General features: G+C 41.4%; 1 protein-coding gene across 3 annotated transcripts in view; it reads right to left on the reverse strand.

The window, feature by feature from the left end:
- Nucleotides 1-4456: 4456 nt before the first annotated feature.
- The window catches only part of SLC12A4 (solute carrier family 12 member 4), a 72924-nt gene continuing 53608 nt past the window's right edge, over nucleotides 4457-23772 (reverse strand). For 2 of the 3 annotated variants that reach the window (XM_065416749.1, XM_065416748.1), the window contains 13 exons: nucleotides 22385-22559; nucleotides 21066-21184; nucleotides 20473-20571; nucleotides 19756-19875; nucleotides 17770-17874; nucleotides 15260-15428; nucleotides 13911-14106; nucleotides 13333-13502; nucleotides 10502-10633; nucleotides 10307-10414; nucleotides 9615-9799; nucleotides 6279-6412; nucleotides 4457-4548 (listed from right to left, as the gene is read on the reverse strand). In XM_065416749.1, the coding sequence (XP_065272821.1) occupies nucleotides 4457-4548; nucleotides 6279-6412; nucleotides 9615-9799; nucleotides 10307-10414; nucleotides 10502-10633; nucleotides 13333-13502; nucleotides 13911-14106; nucleotides 15260-15428; nucleotides 17770-17874; nucleotides 19756-19875; nucleotides 20473-20571; nucleotides 21066-21184; nucleotides 22385-22559 (1804 nt within the window). The remainder of the gene's footprint in view (nucleotides 4549-6278; nucleotides 6413-9614; nucleotides 9800-10306; nucleotides 10415-10501; nucleotides 10634-13332; nucleotides 13503-13910; nucleotides 14107-15259; nucleotides 15429-17769; nucleotides 17875-19755; nucleotides 19876-20472; nucleotides 20572-21065; nucleotides 21185-22384; nucleotides 22560-23772) is intronic. The other variant, XM_065416751.1, reaches the window with a different exon arrangement.

Here is a 23772-nt window from a genome sequence, read left to right on the forward strand (position 1 = left end):
AGTAAAGCAGCAGGCATTGTTTCCTCTAAAATTACTGAGCTTTGAATGACATCTTCTTAGCTATTTCCTAGGCCTGCTGTAAGTTTGTGCCCAGTTCGTAGGAAGACGATTGTCTTGGAGATTGTTATGGCTTTAGCAAGTGCCATGCTTCTTGAATACAGAAAACCAACCACTCCCCTGGTTTGAAAGTACAGCTCTGAATTTAACCAAGCCTCTAGCCTTGGCAGCACCTTCATACAAACCGGGGCTAAATGATGAGTGTATAATTACTCCAGTATAATTTTAATCCGTCCACCTTCAGAGCACACCACAATTCCCTGTTAAACGAATATTGTTAGGATGATGCAAAGGGGAAATGGGGAACTTGATTTATTTTTGTCTGAATGAGTGGGAGTTTTGTTTCTTTATCTGATTACATGCCAGGTACCTACAGTACTCACAGACACCTTTGTAAATAAATAACATGAAAAATTCAATAAGAATTGAGCCTCAGCAGTGGGTTATAAAAATCTGCGTGTTTCTTCAAATCAACAAAACTCCCAAATGACTGGCACTCTAGCTCCCTCATGTGGATTTGAGTGTCTAAACTTCAACATGTTTTGCAGCATCTCTCCCGCTATAAAAGCTAAGCTTCAATAGCAGAATACCACAGTGGTCTTCACGGAAAATACTGCTCCATTGTGAGTTTCGTAAAAAATGGTGTCTACGAGAGACAGCACAGATTCTGATGCTTGTACTTCATTAACATCTCTGCCGTCCCAGGCAGGGGGAGGACGTGCAAATATTGGTATCTTTTCTTTCAAGTGACAGCAAAGATTGCCATTTGCAATTTAAAATGCCATCTCGGCCTATATTTACATTTTTGATAAACAATACAGTTTGCTCAAAGAAGAAATTTCACCTGTGAGCTTATTCTTGGCCCCAGACTTATGCTAAATATTTGTCAGCTTGTTATAAACTGGATCATTGCCAGCGTGAACAAGTTGTGTGAATTTCCCCCAATACTGATGGATTTGTAAACATGAACTGATGTGAACCCATCAGATTAAAATTAAAACGCAACACACGGGGGAAACAGGAATAAGTGCAGGCTCTCTTCTTGAAAGAGAAATCTGGGTAGCTTAGAAGAGAATGGAAATACCCACTCAGTTCCCCAACAAGCAGCAGCCAAGATGATTCAACTAGATTCTACCTTTTTGCTTTGAATGTTTTCCTATTCTGCCTGTTCCACTCCATCTCTCCCACGAGTTTGCGCTGAACTTCTGCCCCCTCCTACCCTCCATATTACATCCAATAGGAGAGGCTGAGAGATTTGGGGAGGTGGGACTAAAAAAGTTTAGAGTAAACACTTTTGAACCCACTATATTAAAGGTTCTCAATTATCCATAACATTTACTAAATACTAATGACCAGACCCAATTTTGTGTTTGCTGTCTGTATATTCCTTTGACGTTTTTTGTTGTTGACAACCTGCATTGCATGCTTCCTGCATACATTCTAACACAGCTAACACCTGTTAACAAGCAACAGACTTTAGAAGTTAAGGATGAAGTCCCACAGTTTACTTGAACGTGCAGTAGATGGCACTAAAACCCTTTAATAAAATGGAGTTGCATGACGCCAAATGCCACAGGAACATGATTTTCCATGATGAACCAATATGGCTATCTGATTCTTCAGTGTGGTGTGGCTCGGAAAAGTTTAAATATGGTGCGCTGAGGTGGGGACAAAAAAAGGTAATTCCTCAGAGCTGTTCTAATAAATTCTAAGCAATAAACCAGCAAGAATAATACTCCTCTATTACAGTGCATGCAAATGAGTGATTGTGATCAGCTTAAATTTATATAATACTTTGCTCTTCCACAACATCATTCATTGGAGGATTTCTTTACAAATGTTATTGTAGACTTCACACGCTCGACCTTTTCAACTTGTTCTAAAACAAAGAGTAAAAATGATTCATGCTGCCAGAGCCTGCGCTCCAGTACAGTTAGTTTTTAAGCAAAAAATTAGTTCTCCAGTACAGAGCAAGCCCCCGGGTCCTTAATTGTGCCAGTGCTCTTCAAAACTCCATCCCATATTTCAGACATATTTCACTGGGAGCAGGGCTGGCTCCAGGGTTTTGGCCACCCCAAGCAGCCAAAAAAAAAAAAAAAAAGCCGCGATCGCGATCTGCAGCGGCAATTCAGCGGGAGGTCCTTCGCTCCGAGCAGGAGTGAGGGACCGTCCGCCGAATTGCCGATGAATAGCTGGACGTGCCGCCCCACTCCGGAGCGGCCGCCCCAAGCACCTGCTTGCCAGGCTAGTGCCTGGAGCCGGCCCTGACTAGGAGGGACCCATGTCCTATTCCTGTAAGGGAGCAGTTCCCTAAACAAGGGTTTGAATTGTCTTAGTGGGGTTGAGAAGGGGGAGAGAACAAGCATGGAAATGTGAAGAGCAGTTCAATGTAGTACCCACCCGTCGATGACTTGACATGCTGGATTGTTTTGCCAGAGTTCTGGCATACACACACCGATTATATTCGGGATACACTGATAGCAGTGGAGAGAGCAGGAGTACTTGCAACAGGAAGAGGAGATCAGAAAACCAGAATATGTGATATAATTCCATAATGATACCTCTGTGCCCACCCACCTTACCTCTGGGTAAGACATCTCTATCCACCCCAGGTTACACAAGTCTCACTGTGCTCCACACCATGGCAACCCCAATATACACAGGGACAGAGATCAGCATCTCCTAATTAAAAAAAAAAAAATCACAACCCCTGCCATTTCACTAACAGATACTTTTGTACAGTATTAATTGTAACCATCCAGTAAAAACACCTCGGTGTCATTATGACCAAGTCAAAGAAACCTTTGCATAATGTGAAGTGGCACATTATCTTTTCTACAATAGAAGAAGAGGGGAAGGAAAGAAGTTAGAGGGTCACACATTTGGAAACTAGTAAGTTTTTAATACAATGTATCATCAGTCTGTGGAACTCACTGCAACTAGAAATCAAAACATTTATATGATTATATCAACTGCTATCCTAGACAGAATTAAAAAATGTATCAAGTGTATCAACCTTAATGCTTCAGTATATACCAACCACTAACAGTTAAGGTGAAGAGAAAGTCCCTCCTGTTCCTCCCATAAATATGTTAGCGCACAATTATCTATTATGGGGTATTATATACCAGGGAATGTCAGACAAGACTTTGGCTGGGATGTCAATTCTTCTGTTCCTTTAATAGTTAGCAGTCTATGCAGCTGTAGTTGAACAATTCCAATTCCATACAATAGAGAGAATGGTGTGTGCACACTAGCTATTGCATTACAGCCTATAGAACTCCACATTGCTTAATAATTAAGTGTATGCAACATTTTATTGAAAAAATATGATCCTTCTGTACAGGAAGTATAATTTAATGGGCTTGGTAAAAGACAAGCCTACAAACAAGCAGCTTCTGTTCTTGTGCAAGTGCAACCCATCGCTGTGTGCAATGCAACACCTCTATTTCCACGTACTGGATTCTCAATATACTCAGACTCCTACAATGATGGGCTGCAGGAATTTGAAATGGGGAAGAACTGCACCGGACTTATCTTCGATCCACTGATGGTTTGAAATTGATTTAAGAAACCTCTCTGTGAAACTCCTAGACTGTTTGCGTCTGTGTTTCCAATGGTTCTAACAAATAAATATAAAAATAAATAGGGACCTGCCTCCTCCACAAAACCATAAGTCTCAGAAGCTACACACTGTTTGTAGCAATCTACATACATAATCAACTATATCAACATAATTTATTTAAATCTATAAATGTATTAAAGTATAAATTCTTATCCAATACTTGAACTGTAGTTCTGGAAATGAACCCACAAAACTGTAGCTTTGTCAGACAGTTCTTACAACGTAGTGTTTTGTTTAGAAAATGCATTATAGGTGAACTTCAGCAGAAACTAGCTATATAATGTAGTCCTATCCCCATAAACGAATATAAAATCTTGTTACAGTAACTGACTTTCGAGTCCTAACTTTATACACAGTTTCTAAAAACACTGCACGTTAGCACTGTTTTCTAAAAATAGATTTAGTGTTAAAACTACATTCACAAATTCCAGAGCATCAAAGCAGAAGCCAAGTAAAATTGTAGATTCATGATTCACTTGTGTTGCCAGTTGGATGGTGTACTACTGCAATACAAAAGATATGTATGTAGCAACTGGAGTGTCACTTGACAGAAAACCAATAGAACCAGTACTAAGATCTACAGTATACTGTAAAGGTTGGTGAGAAAAGTCTAGTAAGTCATTCAGGAGACTGGATGGATGATGGAAAGTCTGTGTTTGTTTGAGGGGAGGAGAGAGAGAAAGAGAGAGAACCTATTTTCTTCTCCATTTAAAACTGGAATGTCCTTTGTCATCAAGAAGGTAAATGTGCGATGGTGCAGAAAGCTGTATTAAATCAAGAGTAAATGGTGATGACTTCACGACCACCTCCTCTAACAAGTAATACTCTCTCCAAGCCCTCTGTCAAAACCTCCAGGAATTCCATATCTGTATCAGTAAAGTCAAGGACAAATGATATTTTATAACTTAAATGCAGACACTGAGTCACTGGCATCCTTTTTACTGAACAGTAATACAATAGCAATAAGCTTTCTAATATACTGAGTGTAACTAAAAATCTTGAGCGATTTCTTGAAACAATCCTCTTAGATTTCTTAAAAATGAATTTATTAGTATGTCAATTGCAATTGGGAGATTGAGTTCTTCTAAATAGTATGGGCAAACTCTTTAAAGAACTAGTACAGTTAAACTTTTGAAGAACTGGTAGAGTTAAAGTTTCTTAAATTGATATAAACATTTCATATTCATGGCTGAATATACTTTGAAAATGTTTATGCTTTGAAACCAAATGAAAGGCCAAATTACATTTTAGCAGTAAATTAATTTATTGCAACTTGACTAAATCTGACAGTTCTGTGTTGTCTTTGTGGACCAATATAGCATCAAGCACAAGATGTATGGGATGCCCCAGCCATATTTTGAGTCATGTTTCAACCATATCCTACACTTTTTTCAAACACTGCTCCCTTCAGAGTGCAAGCTGGGTCTATAACAGGGCAGGAGTGGACGGTTGTCCACCATGAGATTTTAATACAAGACAAACTTTAGTGGGACGTAAGGAAAACAGAGGGACAGCTGATTCATGGATACTACCCAGAAATTTCTCCCATGCTGCATCTATTCCTTAAACTTTGAGCTATAGGAAGTTAAAGAAGCTAGTATGCCATTTTAATGTCACACAAAAATTCAACATTTTCCCTGCTTTAGAAACACACCTGAATCCACAAAAGTCATGTATTACCCAAGCCACTTCCTGGGGAGGACGTCCATACTGCCTCCTAGGAACATGCTCTAAACCTCTCTGAAAACGTGAACCGCCCTGGAAGTGCATCTTACTCACCCCTACAGATTCACAGTTGTAAATGTCAGACTGGCTAGATTTCAGTTGTTACAAAATTCCAAATATAGGGCCAAATAGACGATAGATTTGAAGTTACCATGTCAGAAGTAGATCTTTTGTTAGTATAATTAAACTAAGTGCCTCTTTAGAATCCAATCAGTAAGTGTTAACCCCTTTCCCCCACTCTCCTTGTTGATTTTTGTGTACAGGAATTCATTCTTATTAAATGCTTCAAAGTACAATAAGAAAAAAGGTAGCTTATTCCTTGAAAGAGCAAACATCATTTCCATGTTAAGTAATGTCAGATTGTTTAGCCTCATTCTGTAGGAGGAAAAACTCCTGCTACTGAATTTCCTTACTGTTGCCAAAGCTTATGAAGGCGGGCCCATCAGAGAAAATAAAACTAAGAAAGGAGTGTAGTCAAGACAGGTCAGGCCCTCTGACAGGTGACGTTAGTAAAGCATCTTGGGTACAAAACAGGAGAGTGGCAAGGCAGATGTGACTTTACTGTATCTCAACAACCACGATTTACGACTTTATCCCTGTGACCTCACTCCTGTCCCCGTTATATCTTTAGTTGTCCCCCGTAATTAATTGAGATCCTGGACTTTGTGGATCCTCCCCTTAGGCTGAGGGAGGTCCTTTAGCAGTGGGTGGGTTTCTGCCCAGGACGATTTACTACTTTCATACCACTGGAACAGTAAGTTACACTTATTTTGGTTTAAATAAATATCTTTGATAGGCAAAGTATAAGAACCTGGTTAGATAGGGAGATGCATATTTTTGAGTATCATCTTAGCTTTCCTTCAAAGGATACAGTTTTCATCACCATCTACATTCTTTGGAGGGCCAGGCATGTTGAGTAGAACAAGTCTGGCATCATGGGATCTATTTACAATTACTTCATTTAACTTCACTGCTGTGTGCATTCTTCTGACATTTGACTGGTTCCTGTTAAAGAATCACATGTTTACTGTTAGAAAAAAAACTTGTAAAACTGAACTGGGAAAAAATCATTACAAAAATATCTTATAATGACCATATCTACGAAATACTATTTAAAAAGTAAACTAATCAAACACTTTTCCCCCCAGGTTTTATTTGAAAGGTACAGAGTTATTTGTACCTCCACGTGTTTAGAGCTAATACTATTCCACTAGTTTTTGTGATCTGTGTTTGGAAGGCATCATTTAACTTATTTCCCATTCCACTGCTGTGCTTGGTCTCTCCTAAGCAGCTAGTGCCAGACTGCATGAGATAAGAAATTCACCCTTAAGATCACCAGTACAAATATAAACTCTATTGCACTGAGGGCCTCATCTACTTACTCACTGATGGCAATGGTAAGAGTCTCATTGACTTCAAGGGGCTTAGGATCAGGCCCAAACTGAGTAAGACATGGGCTGGAGTGGATGGTTATTGATTATTAAAAGTGGAAAATACCCAGGTCCTCCACTGTGACCTCAGATTAGAGTTGAGCTGGAATTCTTGAGTCACAGTCAACAACTTGTAACAACCTAAGGAGCGTTCCACCAAACTGGCAGGGCTTTCAAGCAGGGCATTATGCTCCTACACCAAGGAATAAATCACTAGCCCTATGCATCCGCACAAGGGGAATAAGGCACCGCCCTCTTCCTCTCTTGCATGGGCCACCCATGTCTCGGGTTTCAGTACAGAAAGGAAAGCAGGCTCTACAGAGCCATTACTGCTCCCTTGCTCCTGCCAATGCACCAGTCAGCACAGCCAGCATGCCAGGTGTGGTACATTGTGCTGAGTGTAAGCCCGGCACAGTTTACTTCCTCTGAATCACAGTCTGGTCCTTAGGCAGCATAACTATATACGGCCTCTTTCTCAGGGCACATGGCAAAACAATAGTCCAGGTCACACTGACCAAAAATCCCCCACTCAACACACTAAAGTACAGAAGAAATCCTCAACTCGGAGAACTCCATGTCTCACAGATAACTCAGAAACTGGTGACAGCAACACCAGCCCACATTTCTAAGAAGTGCACTTGTGTTTTTTGAGCTGCAAAACACTCATATCCTCACAGAAAGCGTCCAGGATTTATTACACTGAAAATATGATCAGATCACACCAATCCATGCTGAATAAGAATTGGAGAGTCAGGGAGTCATTTTTAGGCAGAAGATGTCTCCTTCCAATAGGAAATTAACTATTTGTGTGGCTAATAAGGGCTAAAAGGGGAGAACAAAACAAAAGACAGACAGACAGATGCAGACCTAAAGGGAAAATCAATTAGCCTTTGCAACTTGGATAAGGATTTCTTTATTACTATTGATGTTTTTCAACCAAAACCAGGTATTTTAGGGAAGGGGGTTACATAAGTACCCATTTTACATGCTACAAATTATGGTAACAGGCCTTACTGCACTCATTTCTTTTCTGGAGGCTTTTTTGTTTTTGAAGTCAGTTTAATTTTAGCTTTCGTCTTGTGATGATTTATGGGGTTGCATGTTTGTTGACATTTTGTAAGGGAATAAGCTTCCCCAAAACATTCAGGAAGTGGCAGATACACGGAGGTGACTCATTTGCACTGCTTTACCAAGGAACAGTGCTGGTGCACAGAACTATTTAGGAGCAAGATTTACAACAGGGTACAACTTGCCCGGTTTGGAATACTTTCCTTTTGATGTCATGCTATGGCCGTATGTTTTATTGAAAAAGTGAGCACAGTCTCTGCCTCTTCCATGTCAGAAACAGAAAGGTCACAGACAAGAGAGGCAAGACATCACTGTACTATAACTATGGGAGATGAGGAAGGAATTGTTATTTTTGTAATCAACTTTTGGAAGAGATCCAAAGAGACAAAAAAAATGTTCAAGGTGACCCTTAAAACTGGCATCTATCCAGAGAGCTGACAAAATGCCATTTAGTATGGTGTAGGCATGAAAGGAATGGTTCACCCAGCCTCCAGGAGAGACTACGAACAATGTGCCTTTGGGGACCGGATTGGGGGCATGTGCAGACAGAACTGGACCTGAAAAGAATCTCATTTCAAGCTGCTATGCAAGCTACTGCAAACAATGGAGAGTAAAAACATTCAAACGATGGTAACAGCACTTTGACCATGTCCTTTGCGTATCATATTTAAGCTTGTGCAAAAACTACAAAGAGCTAGAGAAGTTCAAGTCAGCACTGTCCTGAATTTCTGTTCTGTACGACAGGCTGAACTTTGGCTTTCCCACCATCTGATATTGTGCCCCAACAATAACACACATCCTTTGATCACCCAAATCCTTTGATCACCCAAACGGAAGTATGCCATTCTTGAAAACACAATTAAATTCTCAAACCTGAAGTTGTTTTTCCCTGAGTCAGTCCTGGTTAGACAGGGTAACTCTTGCAGACTTTGCTTTATGCTATTTCTAAGATACCTATTGCCTTAAGAATTAAGGACCCAATCTTGCACCCTTTAAAGACAATGGCAACCTCCCCTCAACTTCAAGCATGCAGGATCAGGCCCATTGTACAGCATCAAATGTAGGCTAATAATGTCATTCCTTTTCATCTAGGGAGAATTCTAGATCTACCCACTCCCATCCACAGAAAAACATTTTTAAACAATTAGCAAAAAAACTTACAGGTTTTCCCACTCTCTGAAAGCATGAAAGGGAGATAAGAATACATCAATTTAAATTTAAACACAGAATTTCTATGGATTTTTAACAGTAAAATATGCTAGAATTATCAATACCAATGAATAGGAATTTCAAACACTCAGGAATTTTCACTGAGTTACTTAGCAGTAAGTGATATGATCATCTGCCAATAAACTAGTGCTGGATGGTCTCAGATACACATATATTACATAAGGGATTACAAACAATTCTTCCATTTTATATGAAGCCACAACTTAAGGGCCAATTCTAGAACTTTGGGGATTTTTTTTTAGTATTCATAGCCACATCCCACCTTTAAGTTTAGCTCTGCATTAGGGTGACTAACTCTGCTGACTTTCCACTATTAAAGCCTCAAACGTTTAAATGCAAGAGAGACCTGTGCAGTACTAAAACATTTTTTTAAAAAGGAAGTCAAGTTGCTTTGTCATTAGGGATGGCGTGCAATGGACAGCAGCACAACCAGACTTTAACCCCAAGTGGTCTGAAATATCGGCCCCAATGAGACTCACGGTTTAATACTGATCAGTTCTCTGAAGTTTTCCACTGCAGTGTTCCGGTTCCGTTTTTCAGAGTCGCATTTCTCTTTTGTCCATGTCATCTGAATTTTATCAGGTACTGTCTCCCCCTCATCTTCTTCATCCGAGTACAGGCTTTCCAGCCGTATTATAGAGTGTCTGTCCTTTACCAGCTGGGCCTGAGAAGTGTTTAAATGGCAAGTTGAGTTCTACTTTCACGGGTTAATTTTATCTTTTCTGGATCCCTTTCACCAAGTAAATAGCTCTCATTTCATTGTACTCTTCACTTGTGTTCAGGAGAGGAGCCAGAGCAGTTCACTAACACAAAGAGCAAATAGGGTTATGGTGCATATGAGTCAACCAGAATTTGGACCAATGGGGGTGTCTCTATACAGAGAAATAGAGAACTTTTGACATCGTAAGATAGGATCTGTGGAACCTGACAGCCCAGACTGTCCCCAAACTGATGAAAACTGTTCTGCTCAGATGGAACAGCATAATACAAATTGAAGAGCTTTGGAGGCCAAGTGAATTAGTTGCCTTGTTCTACCAGAATCCAAGACACGACATAAACCCACACTAGCAAAACAGGATGTGTCATGAACTGGGAAAAACCCAGGATATCGCATGTACCGGAAACTCTTGAGACTTTCAAGAAACCTCCTAAGACTTAGTGAATGACATACCTCCCTTTCCCTTTCTGTTTTGGTCAGTCTCATTTGCCTCAGCATCTGAGATCTCTGCTCCATCATTAGGGTCCGCTCGTAGGTATAAGCTGAAATATCACTGTTTTGCTGCAGAAATAAGAAAAATATTCCTCTTTGTAATCAAACAACTTACTAGCATTCAAACCTTAAGGAGAAATAGGATCAATCCCTTACCATTTCTACCACTTCCACCTCTGCCTCTATTCGTAGTTGATAAAGGAAAGTAGCCAGGTCCTTCTTCATCTGAATGCTGTTGTCATCCATCTGGGCTACTGTGAAAATTCTCATTTTGCACTTTCTCCAGACCTATGGGGGAAAATACAAGTTCTCAAAACACATGAACCAACAACTTATTTTCTACACAAAATAGAACTGTAATAAATATAGCACCCTTGTTTTCCAACATAGTTATTGTACTGAGCTCTGTGGATTTTTTTTTTAAACACATCCATACTATTGACTTTCCCATCAGAGAAATCAAGCATAGTTTAGGAGCACTGCTGACGCATAAATTAATGGAGATATCCTATCTCCTAGAACTGGAAGGGACCTTGAAAGGTCATTGAGTCCAGCCCCCTGCCTTCACTAGCAGGACCAAGTACTGATTTTGCCCCAGATCCCTAAGTGGCCCCCTCAAGGATTGAACTCATAACCTGGGTTTAGCAGGCCAATGCTCAAACCACTGAGCTATCCCTTCCCCCCATTGTGTTGACAAACTGAGATGGTTATCAAGCATGACTTTAACAAACACAGTTAATGAGCCATTAATGTAAGGCAGGCCTTAAATTTGTATCCAGCTTCTCTTTTGGCTTAAAGATAACAAAGAAAAGCCATATGAGGCCAGCCCAATGGTCCTATGAACTATAACATAAGAAAAATCCCAGTTAGGTTTCTCACTAGTGAGTCTGCACATTTTTCACTGCTATGTTTCCCTTGACAAAACCCATGACATTTTTTTTTTTTTTTTGAGGCGGGAGGGGATACCCCAATAAAACATTATTCATTCACCCTGGTCTGCTCGCTGGTGAGATTGCCACAAAATCTTGACATATTTCATTCTTCTGGGGTGTTTTATGATCTTTATATTCTTTTAAACTTTAACAAAAAATATACTTAACACTGGTGTGCTATAGGCCAAGGTTTGTGAGATTAATTTTTTTCTTGCATTCCTGTCATGACAAAACCAACCATAGCCATTACATTGGCTGATAAGTTTCCTGGCCCCATCAAGTGACCCCACTGGCCAAAGCTGAAGTGGCTTCAGGAGGCTTACTATTTTCCCATCCAGCCTAAAGCCATGATGTAGGGACCAGCAAGTTACCTGCAGAGGACAAACTGGGAAAAAGTCACCAAAAATCCCAAGGGCACTATATTTTAAAATCACAACATTTTGGACACAATAGGCATAAATACTGTCTTATTTTTAAAAGATACTGTACTACTAAAAAACTTTTTTAATCTTCTTATTTTAACCATCTCTCCTGATGACAGAGAGGTTAGTGGACTCCTTTCACTTAAGGAGACCTAGGTTCCTCCTCTTTGCCCCGGTCTACATTGGGGGGAGGAGGGGTGTCGACCTAAGATAGGCAACTTCAGCTACGCGAATAGCTGCCACTGCCACTCCCCCGTCAACTCCGCTTCCGCCTCTCGCGAGCTGGAGTTCCGGAGTCAACGGGGAGCGCGTTCGGGGATCGATTTATCCGCGTCTAGACGAGACGCGATAAATCGATGCCCGATAGATCGATCTCTACCCGCCGATCCAGCGGATAGTGAAGACCTGCCCTTTGTCTTTAAGAAATAACCACCACACTTTGGAATAATGGGCTGCCTCTTCCAAGGGAAGCCAAGAGATGGAGCAAGGCAAGGCAGCTCAGAAGAGGTGCAATCATTGGTAAGTATGGGATAGAGAGAGGGACAACTTTCTTTGCACCTGCCTGTTTTAGAGAAAGTTTTAAAATTTCTTAAGTTCCAATTAATTTGTGAAAAGTTTTCATTAATTTTTTATTGCTAGTTTTCAACCAGTTTGAGTGCTCAAAATAATCAAATTTGATGAAGAAGTCTATAGTTTTCATAATTTGGGGTCATTTCTCAACCAGCTGTACTACCAGCACTACTGTGGTCCCTCACCTTCATGATCATATTGAGTTTATTAAATTCAGTTTAATTTCTGGTACTACAACCGCTTAATACAAATGAATTCTTTCTTTGGTTAACTAGTACACCAGCTTCTGAATTAACACTTGCTTCATAACGTGACAGTGTTCCCCTTTTGCATGCATATAATCCAATTATATTGCAATGAAATACATCAAGTGTCTAAAATTAAGACACTCATTAGGTCCTATAGCCCTTGTGAAAATAGTATCCATAAGCAGTCTGCTGAGTCCTTTATGGTACACTTATTAAATTTACATAGCTATCAACAGAAGACTGAGCAAGTCTGGGGGGGGGAAGGATAGTTCAGTGGTTTGAGCATTAGCCTGCTAAACCCAGGGTTGTGAGCTCAATCCTTGAGGGGGCCACTTAGGGATCTGGGGCAGAAAACTGTCAGGGACAGTACTTGGTTTGTCAGGGACAGTACTGCTAGTGAAGGCAGGGGACTGGACTCAATGACCTTTCAAGGTCCCTTCCAGCTCTATGAGATAGGTATATCTCCATATTTTAAAAAAAAAAAAAAAAGTCTCAAGCACAGCTATAGGGACGCTACCTTTTCAATGCAGTACCTTTCCTTTTTTTACAAGGTAAAGATTTGTGAGTTTGTATGACCACTCCTGCTATGATCACGTAGGAAAAGATACATTCTGCTAATATAAGAATGTATTGTACATGAGAAGAATGTACATGTGGGTCAAAAACCATTTTTTATAAATATATAATACAAGAAAAAACGTATTGGGAGAACAGTCTGAGGATCTTCACTTATTGTTGGCTCACTGTTCCACACCATACACTGATGCATACATAGTAGGCAGACGAATTTGTTCTCTAGCTCTTTTCATCCTTACTTTATGCTGCTTCAGTAGAAAAGGAAGCAACATCAACATGCCTCCATCATGCACAATCCACCACACATCAATGTTGCCTTCATTGTAACGTTCATGGTTGCTGGGATAGAAAGACACGTTTTTGGGCACCAACAGAGCCAGATGGGCAGCAGTTGTACAACGCACAGTATCTGCAGGGAAGGGGAAGAAAGCAAACAGTCACTTTTCTATGGTACTGTAAAAGAAAATTATAGTGGAAAAGGCTATTCAGTGAGCAAGTGCCACTTACATGTATTTAATGTGAGCGGTGATTTTATGGGTATTTACTCCTTTTGTATGACTGTGCAACTATAAAGGCTTTTTAATTGAAAAAATGGTATTGTTTATTAAAAAACATTTGAAATGGCATATAGACACATATACCTGTCAATGAGTGCCATTATTTTACTTTTTACTTTTTTTGTTAATATTCATGCAAACAGTGGGAAAGCGATGCTGAACTTGCAGAATAAATCTGTTCAATCACAAGTATAATGTGTGTAGAGTAGTACAGAGAACTTGGTTCTGGGTGTCTAACCACATCACATATTACAACTAACCTATAAATGTTTTCCAGGCTCTTGCATCTTCACTTTGTCTCCAGCCATACGGCCATCCCAAAACCACAGTGTTGTGTTTCATGCCACCTAGTCCACAGGACTGTATCAAGTGGGCAATTCCTTCTCGAACCTTGGTGGCTACAACTACTTGACAAAATCCTTTCACTTTCTCAATTTCAATCATGTTCTTAATAGTCTGGAAGATAAGGCAAGGGAAAAAAGTTCTCCATTAAAATGAACTCAGGTCCTCTATATCAACTGATTATTATACTTCTTATGCATGTTCATACTGTAATCTGTATATACTCATCAGGGGCAAAAGTTTACTGCCCTATTTTGAGTAATGAAGGACAGGAGAATCATATGTAGTATAAGGCTTCATATGCTATAAGGCTTTATAACAAGGCTGCAAGATATAAACAGAACAATAATTTCATCCTTAGCAAGAGGTTATCCCACAGATATATGAATTAGCTTTCCATTTTTAAAGTATTGTCTCCCACATATTCAAGAGCTGCTGGGGGGCGGAGGGGCTGGGAATGTCATGGTATGCTGTGACTAAGCAGATGTAAATGATTAAGCATTAGGAAGGATGCAATGGACTTTATAAGTCTTCTACCACTACATCGAATAAGCAAAATACAGCAAATGGAGTGGGTTCAGAATAGCTATTGTGATGTTTCAAGATCAGTTCAGAAAATTACAGAACACATCATCCCTTACGTGAATCAATCGACATCATGAAACATTAGTTCTCTCATTTGGGTGACAATGTGTCCTGTTAAAGGAGTTAGAGATATATACACATACGATCTAGAACAGGGGTCGGCAACCTTTCAGAAGTGGTGTGCCGAGTCTTCATTTCATCACTCAGATTTAAGGTTTTGCGTGCCAGTAATACATTTTAACGTTTTTAGAAGGTCTCTTTCTATAAGTCTATAATATATAACTAAACTATTGTATGTAAAGTAAAGTTTTTAAAATGTTTAAGAAGCTTCATTTAAAATTAAATTAAAATGCAGAGCCCCCCGGACTGGTGGCCAGGACCCGGGCTGTTTGAGTGCCACTGAAAATCAGCTCGTGTGCTGCCTTTGGCACGCGTGCCATAGGTTGCCTACCCCTGATCTAGAACTTAATGCTGCAGCCATGACATGTTTTCTAGATCTTTAGACCCCAATTCAGCAGTGCACTTAAACATGTCTTTAAGCACTTTGGGCAACAGGCATCTAGTACACTCGTGTTTAAGAGCTTTGCTTTACTGGAGCCTGCTTTACTTTCCACAAAGTTTAATAAACATTCACTACAACTGTGTAAAATCATTATTATATGTCAATAGTTAAAGCACGCACCTGTTCAGCAGCTTGGGCCTCTCCATAACTCTCCAGGAAATTCCCTTGGATCACTGTCCCTATGATAGTCAAACCTTTGCCAGCTTTCAGCTGAGAAGCAAATGTTAACAGCCTCGGATACTTCACGTGCAAATCTTCATCTAATTTCAGAAGCACCAGCAATTGAGGCCTAGAAGAAAAGAAAAAGCAGTCCAGGTAATTCTTATAAAACTTTTTTTAAAATGTTTGCTTCACTAGTTATCTTAAATATGCTTCAACATTAACACTAATGTCCACAACAGTGAAGTACTATCGCTGTACCAATATGCACTGAAAGGGCAGTACTTGATGTTTTATTTCTTTAGACAAAGCAGATTTGGAATACTGTCTGGAGAGTCTTCTTCCAGGTGGGTTTGAAGAAAGGCTTTTACTAGTCTGAGAGGTCTGCATTAGCATTTTACTTACAGAGACTGATTTTCAAGGATCTGCCCGATACAAAATACATTGCCTACTGCATTTAGGCAATAAAGCTACCTTCTACGTCTATATGGATATTATGTACCGAACACGTGGGAATTAAGATTACAAATGAATTTCACCTTCTTCTGACATGTGAGAGACATGCAACTTCAGTCTGACAATATTTTCTTTCCCAACATTCAGCTATGAGTAACAGAATACCATGATGTATAGGATTTTGTTTGTATTATTTAAGGTGACTTCTACTCCTCTGGATAGATGGAGGAGTGCTCAATATCCCCATACAGTAGTGCTAGTTAGCAACGTAACAAGCTAGATTGAGCTATGCACTTCAGAGATGAAAGTCATGGAAGAGTACAAGCTTACCTTTCGGTTAATGAGGATTTCTCAGCCCACTAAGCCTTACTATTTTCCAGCTGCTGCACATAGAACTCTGCTCTCTCAGACCAAAAGGCATGTTGCCCATGTAATCTGGCTGCATGCAGCTGAAGTGCAGAGGCTAGAGGGAGAAATCCTTGGCCACTATTCCAGTTTTAAAGCTGCAGCCACATCAGCAACCTCCGTGCCACTACTGCAGGATATTAGGCCACTGCATTCCTGGAATCACAGATCTTGTGTGTCATTCCCCAACTCCGCTTTCTGAACTAGCCTACACAGGGCCTGAGACTCCATCCACATCCCAGACAAGATGGGCTGCTGCTCTGTCTCTGCAGGTCACCCCCAGTGTAGTTAATGTAGCATGGGATATCTTACACGGGCTGCTGTTCTGTCTCTGCAGGTCACCCCAGTGTAGTTAATGTAGCATGGGATATCTTACACGGGCTGCTGTTCTGTCTCTGCAGATCACCCCCCGTGTAGTTAAGGTAGCATGGGATATCTTACACGGGCTGCTGTTCTGTCTCTGCAGGTCACCCCCCGTGTAGTTAATGTAGCATGGAATATCTTACACGGGCTGCTGTTCTGTCTCTGCAGGGCACCCCCCGTGTAGTTAATGTAGCATGGGATATCTTACACAGGCTGCTGTCCTATCTCTGCAGGGCACCCCCCGTGTAGTTAATGTAGCATGGGATATCTTACACGGGCTGCTGTTCTGTCTCTGCAGGTCACCCCCCGTGTAGTTAAGGTAGCATGGGATATCTTACACGGGCTGCTGTTCTGTCTCTGCAGGTCACCCCCCGTGTAGTTAATGTAGCATGGGATATCTTACACGGGCTGCTGTTCTGTCTCTGCAGGTCACCCCCCGTGTAGTTAATGTAGCATGGGATATCTTACACGGGCTGCTGTTCTATCTCTGCAGGGCACCCCCAGTGTAGTTAATGTAGCATGGGATATCTTACACGGGCTGCTGTTCTATCTCTGCAGGGCACCCCCCGTGTAGTTAATGTAGCATGGGATATCTTACACGGGCTGCTGTTCTGTCTCTGCAGATCACCCCCCGTGTAGTTAAGGTAGCATGGGATATCTTACACGGGCTGCTGTTCTGTCTCTGCAGGGCACCCCCAGTGTAGTTAATGTAGCATGGGATATCTTACATGGGCTGCGTGCATTTCACACTAAGTGTGCAGGACTTACTCACATGTTTTGACTCCCATCAGGGGCGGCTCTATGTTTTTTGCCACCCCAAGCACGGCAGTCAGGCAGCCTTCGGCGGTCCGCTGGTCATGCGGATTCGGCGGCATTTCTGCAGGTTATCTGCTGGTCCCACGCCTTCGGCGTACCCGCCGCCAAATTGCCGCCGAAGCCGCGGGACCGGCGGACCTCCCGCAGGCATGCCGCCGAAGGCTGCCTGACTGCCGCCCTCACGGCGACCGGCACACCGGCCCCCGCAGCATGCCGCCCCAGGCACGCACTTGCTGCGCTGGTGCCTGGAGCCGCCCCTGACTCCCATTAAAAGATTGAGTTCTTAAACTTCTTTTGTATTTTAAGATAGCAAAGCTCCTGTCCAGTGTCAAGCTAATTATTTACATGTAAATTGTGGGCATTGTTTTGAACCCTGCACATGCAACCAGAGGCTCAGCAAAATTTGCATTTTGCACATCCAAAATGCCTACCTCCAGTTCTTGGTGTGGGGAGGACCTTCTTCCAGTCTTAGCAAGGCATATCTGGCAGCACTGAGTGACAGACCCCGAATACCATCGCCCCATTCCTTCTCTGCACTGCAAAGAATCACATATTTTAGTGAATACATGGTTTGAGATCTGATGATGAAAAGCGATATATATGAGCTAGGTAGTATTATTTCAGCAGTGTTTAACTTCCTTGCTCTTGCATAGAAGTCATAATTACTTTATAACAAATTTATGGATGTGCTTTATAACATTTTATAACATTTTATAACCTAATGTATTCACTGGGCTGAACTGCAAGATGTATTTCAAGCAAACACATCAGGCAGAGAATCATAAAACTGGAAGGGACCTCAAGAGGTCATCTAGTCCAGTCCCCTGCACTTAAGGCAGGACTAAGTATTATCTAGACCAGGGGTAGGCAACCTATGGCACGCGTGCCAAAGGCGGCATGCGAGCTGATTTTCAGTGGCGCTCACACAGCCCGGGTCCTGGCCACCAGTCTGGGGGGCTCTGCATTTTAATTTAATTTTAAATGAAGCTTCTTAAACATTTTAAAAACTTTACTTTACATACAACAATAGTTTAGTTATATACTATAGACTTATAGAAAGAGACCTTCTAAAAACGTTAAAATGTGTTACTGGCACGCGAAATCTTAAATCAGAGTGATTAAATGAAGACTCGGCACACCACTTCTGAAAGGTTGCCGACCCCTGATCTAGACCGTCCCTGACAGGTGTTTGTCCAACCTGCTCTTAAAAATCCACAATGATGGAGATTCCACAACCTCCCTAGGCAATTTATTCCAGTGCTTAACCACTCTGACAGTTAGGAAGTTTTTCCTAATGTCCAATCTAAACTGCCCTTGCTGCAATTTAAGCCCATTGCTTCTTGTCCTATCCTCAGAGGTTAAGAAGAACAATTTTTCTCCCTCCTTTTAACAACCTTTTATGTACTTGAAAACTGTTATGTCCCTTCTCAGTCTTCTCTTCTCCAGACTAAACAAATCCAATTTTTTCAATCTTCCCTCATAGGTCATGTTTTCTAGACCTTTAATCATTTTTGTTGCTCTTTTCTGGACTTTCTCCAATTTGTCTACATCTTTCCTGAAATGTGGCACCCAGAACTGGTCACAATACTCCAATTGAGGCCTAATCAGCGCGGAGTAGAGCAGAAGAATTCCTTCTCGTGTCTTGCTTACAATACTCCTGCTAATATACATCCCAGAATGATGTTTGCTTTTTTTGCAACAGCGTTACACTGTTGACTCATATTTAGCTTGTGATCCACTATGAACCTCAGATCCCTTTTCGCAGTACTCCTTCCTAGGCAGTCATTTCCCATTTTGTATGTGTGCAACTGATTGTTCCTTCCTAAGTGGAGTACTTTGCAATTTATAAATCACTCCTGTCTGTGGCTGAGATTTCCTTGGGACATCATCATGCATGAACCACACCATGTGCTTCACCATCTGATTTGTGAAGATGAAGTTATACAGCCAAACTACCAGTCTAAGAGACTGAGAATAGCAATCTCATGCATCCCAAGCAAGGCTGAGTTTGGGTGCTGGTTCTCTCCCTACAAGACTCTCTAAAAACCCTCACTGCCTGGCCAATTTATGAGCCAAGAGGAATGGCTTTAGAGAGGGCTCCATTCAGGCCTCCTTGGCTAGAAGTCGTCAAAGGTCAAGGAGGGTAAAGTGGAGCAGGGAACTAGATCCCCAAAATAGGCCTCCAATTCCCGCTAACACACAGATTTCAAGAAACATTTTGCAGAGGCTTACCCAAGAAACACGTCCTGATCTAATAAATTCTTTTGGGAATCACCACCGCAAAGCAGTTGCAGAAATACTCTCACGTAGGAAACTAATACCATAGACACAAAGCAGTGCCCATTCACGTGCCGAACCAATAAAGGGTAAGTAAGTCCAAGTCCCCCCCTTGCCCTTCTCCTTCTGGAAATACTCACCCTTGGTATTCAATGTACTTGTAAATCATGCCCGCAATGAGCATAGCCACCAAAGCATAATACCAGGATGAAATGAACATCAGCGCCAGACAAATACTCATGCCTAAAAATGATAAAGCCCTGGGAGGGGGAAAATAGGTATTAGCAAGGACCTGGGGAGAAAAAGCTAAAAGCTTGAAGTACCTGCTACAAACCCATTGGTTATTTTAATTGCTTTCCCCCTTGAAGTTTCTCACCTTCCGTATCCTCTCTCCTGAAGAGATGGCAGTAAAAAGCAAACAATAACTTCCATCACCACTGTTGTAATATGCTCTCTTGTGGGGATGCACTATTACTACATTAATCACCACAATTCTGGTCCACACTAAACAGAGGAGTTTCTTCCTGCATCCCTGACTACTACCAGATGGATGGAAGAAATCAAGCAGCCTTAACTGAGTCCCTCTTGATAGCCCCAGGGCACTGCAGAATCTTTCCATCTTCTCAGCCATCCTAAGATGGCCCAAGACACAAGTTCAGAAACGAGGTGGGCTGAGTAAGGTCCTCCATGGCTAGCTGCAAAAGCCACCTATAGAAACACTCCACGCCTGTGATCAGCAGCAGAAAACACACACTAACATCCCCTCTATTAGGAAGCTCTTCCCTCATATGAAGGGTTAACAACAGTCTTCCAAATCCCCTCAGTAGACCAAAGAATACACTGAGTCATTTGCTTACCAATGATAGTATTTAAATCGGGGCCGCCAATTTGGAGTTCTTAAAAGTGTTTGTACTGCACATGCCAGATTGACAAAGAGGTAACACATCAAGAAAAACCTGTAGAGAAGGAACAATTTAGCACACATTAGTTTTTGACACAAACTGTAATAATGGAAAGGTCTGAATGTCACTCACATAACACCAAAACCAATATCTGTTTTCCCACAAGAGGCTATACCTCCAATTTGTTACTAAAGACGGGCCTAAACTGTTAATACAAATTAGATGTAAAGGTCAGAGACTCTTTACAAATGAATCTAACCAAATTCCTTCTGTCCAACTGCTGAGCACCAAACATGATACGGTTTTCTAAAGGGAAGACCAATCCAGCTATGTCAGAAAAAAATGTTCACTCATGATATATTTCAGAGGCATGACAATTTACATGTTAATTAAGATGGATGTCAGGTCATTTGTAGTCCTTAAATAAATGGAACTTCTGTTCCAATAACTGTTGTATTTATCTAAAATAGAGGTTCTAAAAGGTAATCAAGTTAACAGACTTCAAAAGCCTGCCATATCTATCTTGTAACAGTGACTTTGTTCCTTACATGGAGAGAATTGGAGCCACCATGTCAAGGGAAGCTATAAGAATTCCAAGTTCAGCAATTAATGCTGTTAGCAGAAGCGCCCATGTTGGTTCACCATTTGCTTTCCCATGGCCAAAAACCTGAACAAAAAAAGAAAAGGAACATTATTTATTTGTACTATCACACTTGACTCATAGCTTAACTTGACACTGCTTACAAATACGTTCAGTAACATTCGAAAATAAAATCTATTTCCCACGTCAAAGATAGCGTGCAGGGGGGAATTTTCATATCTTTCATTGAAGGACAAGGACAGGAGTCCAGCTAGCCTCTAATCCCATTCTCTAGTCCATTGAGTTTGATGTCACACTCCTTCATGATACAAAAAATATTCATCCAAATCCTCCCTTCAATCCACACCTGCCTTTTTTTCATTTTAAACACAGACCCTCACTTTAAAATCTAGTTTAAGAGTGGGGAATCCTTGTCCAATCTCCCTTTCTTCCCGTTTCAAGGAAGAAGAGCCTTCCCTTGCTTTTGACAAGATTAAGCAAGAAGCTAGTCGGAGAAGAGGCAATAGTGGTCTGCAACCAGTAGACAGCAACTAAAAAGTGAAGGTATGGCTCCTGCTTCAGCACATGAAACCTGACTGGGGCCCTACTCTGGCAGAAACACCAAAGAAGGGTGAGAGATGACCACTGAGGGCTTGTCTCCATTACCCGCTGGATCGACGGGCAGCGGTCGATCCAGCAGGGGTCGATTTATCGTGTCTAGTCTAGACGCGATAAATTGACTGCCGAGCACTCTCCCGTCGACTCCGGTACTCTACCGGGGTGAGAGGCGCAGGCAGAGTTGACGGGAGAGCGTCAGCCATTGACTTACCACAGTGAAGACACCGTGGTAAGTAGATCTAAGTACATCGACTTCAGCTACGTTATTCACGTAGCTGAAGTTGCATAATTTAGATCGATCCTCCCCGCCCCCAGTGTAGACCAGGCCTCACTCTCAAGGTCCAAATATCCCATAGCGAGAGGGGCTGGAGGAATCTCAGCAGTTACATTTGCTCCACTCCTCCTAGCACCAGATCAAAGTGTAGGCAGGGTTAGTAGTGGGGCTGGTAGGCTTGCGAGCAGGGACTGGGAGCTTGAAGCTTAGTGGCCTGATTTCTGCATAACCAGCCTGCAACTCAGCGATCAGGTTTCTGGTATCTGCCAACTACATCTACATATTCCAATTTCCTTCTGCCTGTCTCCAGGAACATAACCTTACCCCACTGGCTAGGCCATGGGGTTCGTGTATGCTGCATACAGCACAATGAACGTTATTTAATATTTACAAACCCATAGGAAAGGAATAATGTTGTCCTTGGCTATAGCTTGCAGTAGCCGTGGGGCTCCAGTGAGGCTCTGTAAGCCTGCTCCACAGGTAGAGAAGAATGAGCCTATCACAATGACCCAAGGTGAGGGCCAAGAAAGCGTGCCCACCACTAAGTTCTTGTTCACTGCATCACCATACCTGTAGGATAAAGAAAGGTTAGCCAGTCTTATATTTCACTTTGACAGAGTCTGTCTTATTCAAATGTAAGCCAACAAGAAGTATGTTAGATTTTATTTAAACCAAAATTTCCAGCAACTTCTTGAACAAAAAACTTCAATATAGGAAAAAATCTGAATCAATAGCCCAGTCGACCTCCTACAGCAAGCTAACCACTACTGAAAAGAAGGTTGCACCCATTTTCCAAGGACAGCCATCTGAAAACTCGCTTCAGTCTTAAGTTATTTATAACACTTCTATTGCCTTGTTAACACCAAGCACTCATTTCTGTTTATCTGGTGAGAAGCCCGTCCTTAGTACATTGAAAACGAGCTCTCCTGTTTATTTAAACAACCAGTGACACCTATGTTTTTCTGCCCTAAGTCTTTTAGCATGAAATAACCACCATTAAGTATGGAAATTGGTTGTACAATCCCCAATATCAGACTCATACAAAAAGCTTTAGTGATGATAGACCTTTTCAACCAGATTGTAGCCTTATGCCAAACTTTATTAACAAGCAGTTCCCTGCTTGTCCCCTGAGAGAAGATCTTCATGGGAGCTTTCAGAAATGCTGTTTGTAGAGTCCAGCATTAGGATAACTATCATTACTTGATTTACAGGGTTAAGAACCTGAGGGTAAGAAACATGATCGTCAAATGTGGCAACATGTTTCTAATTATAAATGGCTGCTTGGATTTGACCATGTTCATGTCCCCTTTTTATTCTTAATTCACAAGTGGGATTTTGGTCACAAGCATTTAAGGGAAACAGCAATCCTTCATTTAAATACCCGTATGTGAGCAAGACCACAAGTGAGCAGACACGATCATGCACTATTTTAATGAGCAGTCATTCTGTATTGAAAAGTTTCAGCCATTCAATCAAAGTATAAAAAATATTATCCTCCAACTTGTGCCCACGCTGCCCACGAGTAACAGAGAGCAAACTATTCATTTTAACAACTATCTGCTAAGATCACATTGGCCCAAGACTGACTATACTATTAGACAAATTCTCACAAATAGTCAATAAATTTGCAGAAATCAAAAATTAGTTTCTCAGGAGGAAAAAAGGGCTGAATTCATCACATAATTTATTTGCAAGGAAAAATTTCACCAGGTCTAGTTAGGAGGCAGAAAGGGAGAACAAGGGAGCAAAGGGGAAGTTCAGTGTTCAGATAACATCAGCGGGT

The sequence above is a fragment of the Emys orbicularis genome, chromosome 14 (assembly GCF_028017835.1).
Source record: "Emys orbicularis isolate rEmyOrb1 chromosome 14, rEmyOrb1.hap1, whole genome shotgun sequence".
Taxonomy (NCBI): domain Eukaryota; kingdom Metazoa; phylum Chordata; order Testudines; family Emydidae; genus Emys; species Emys orbicularis.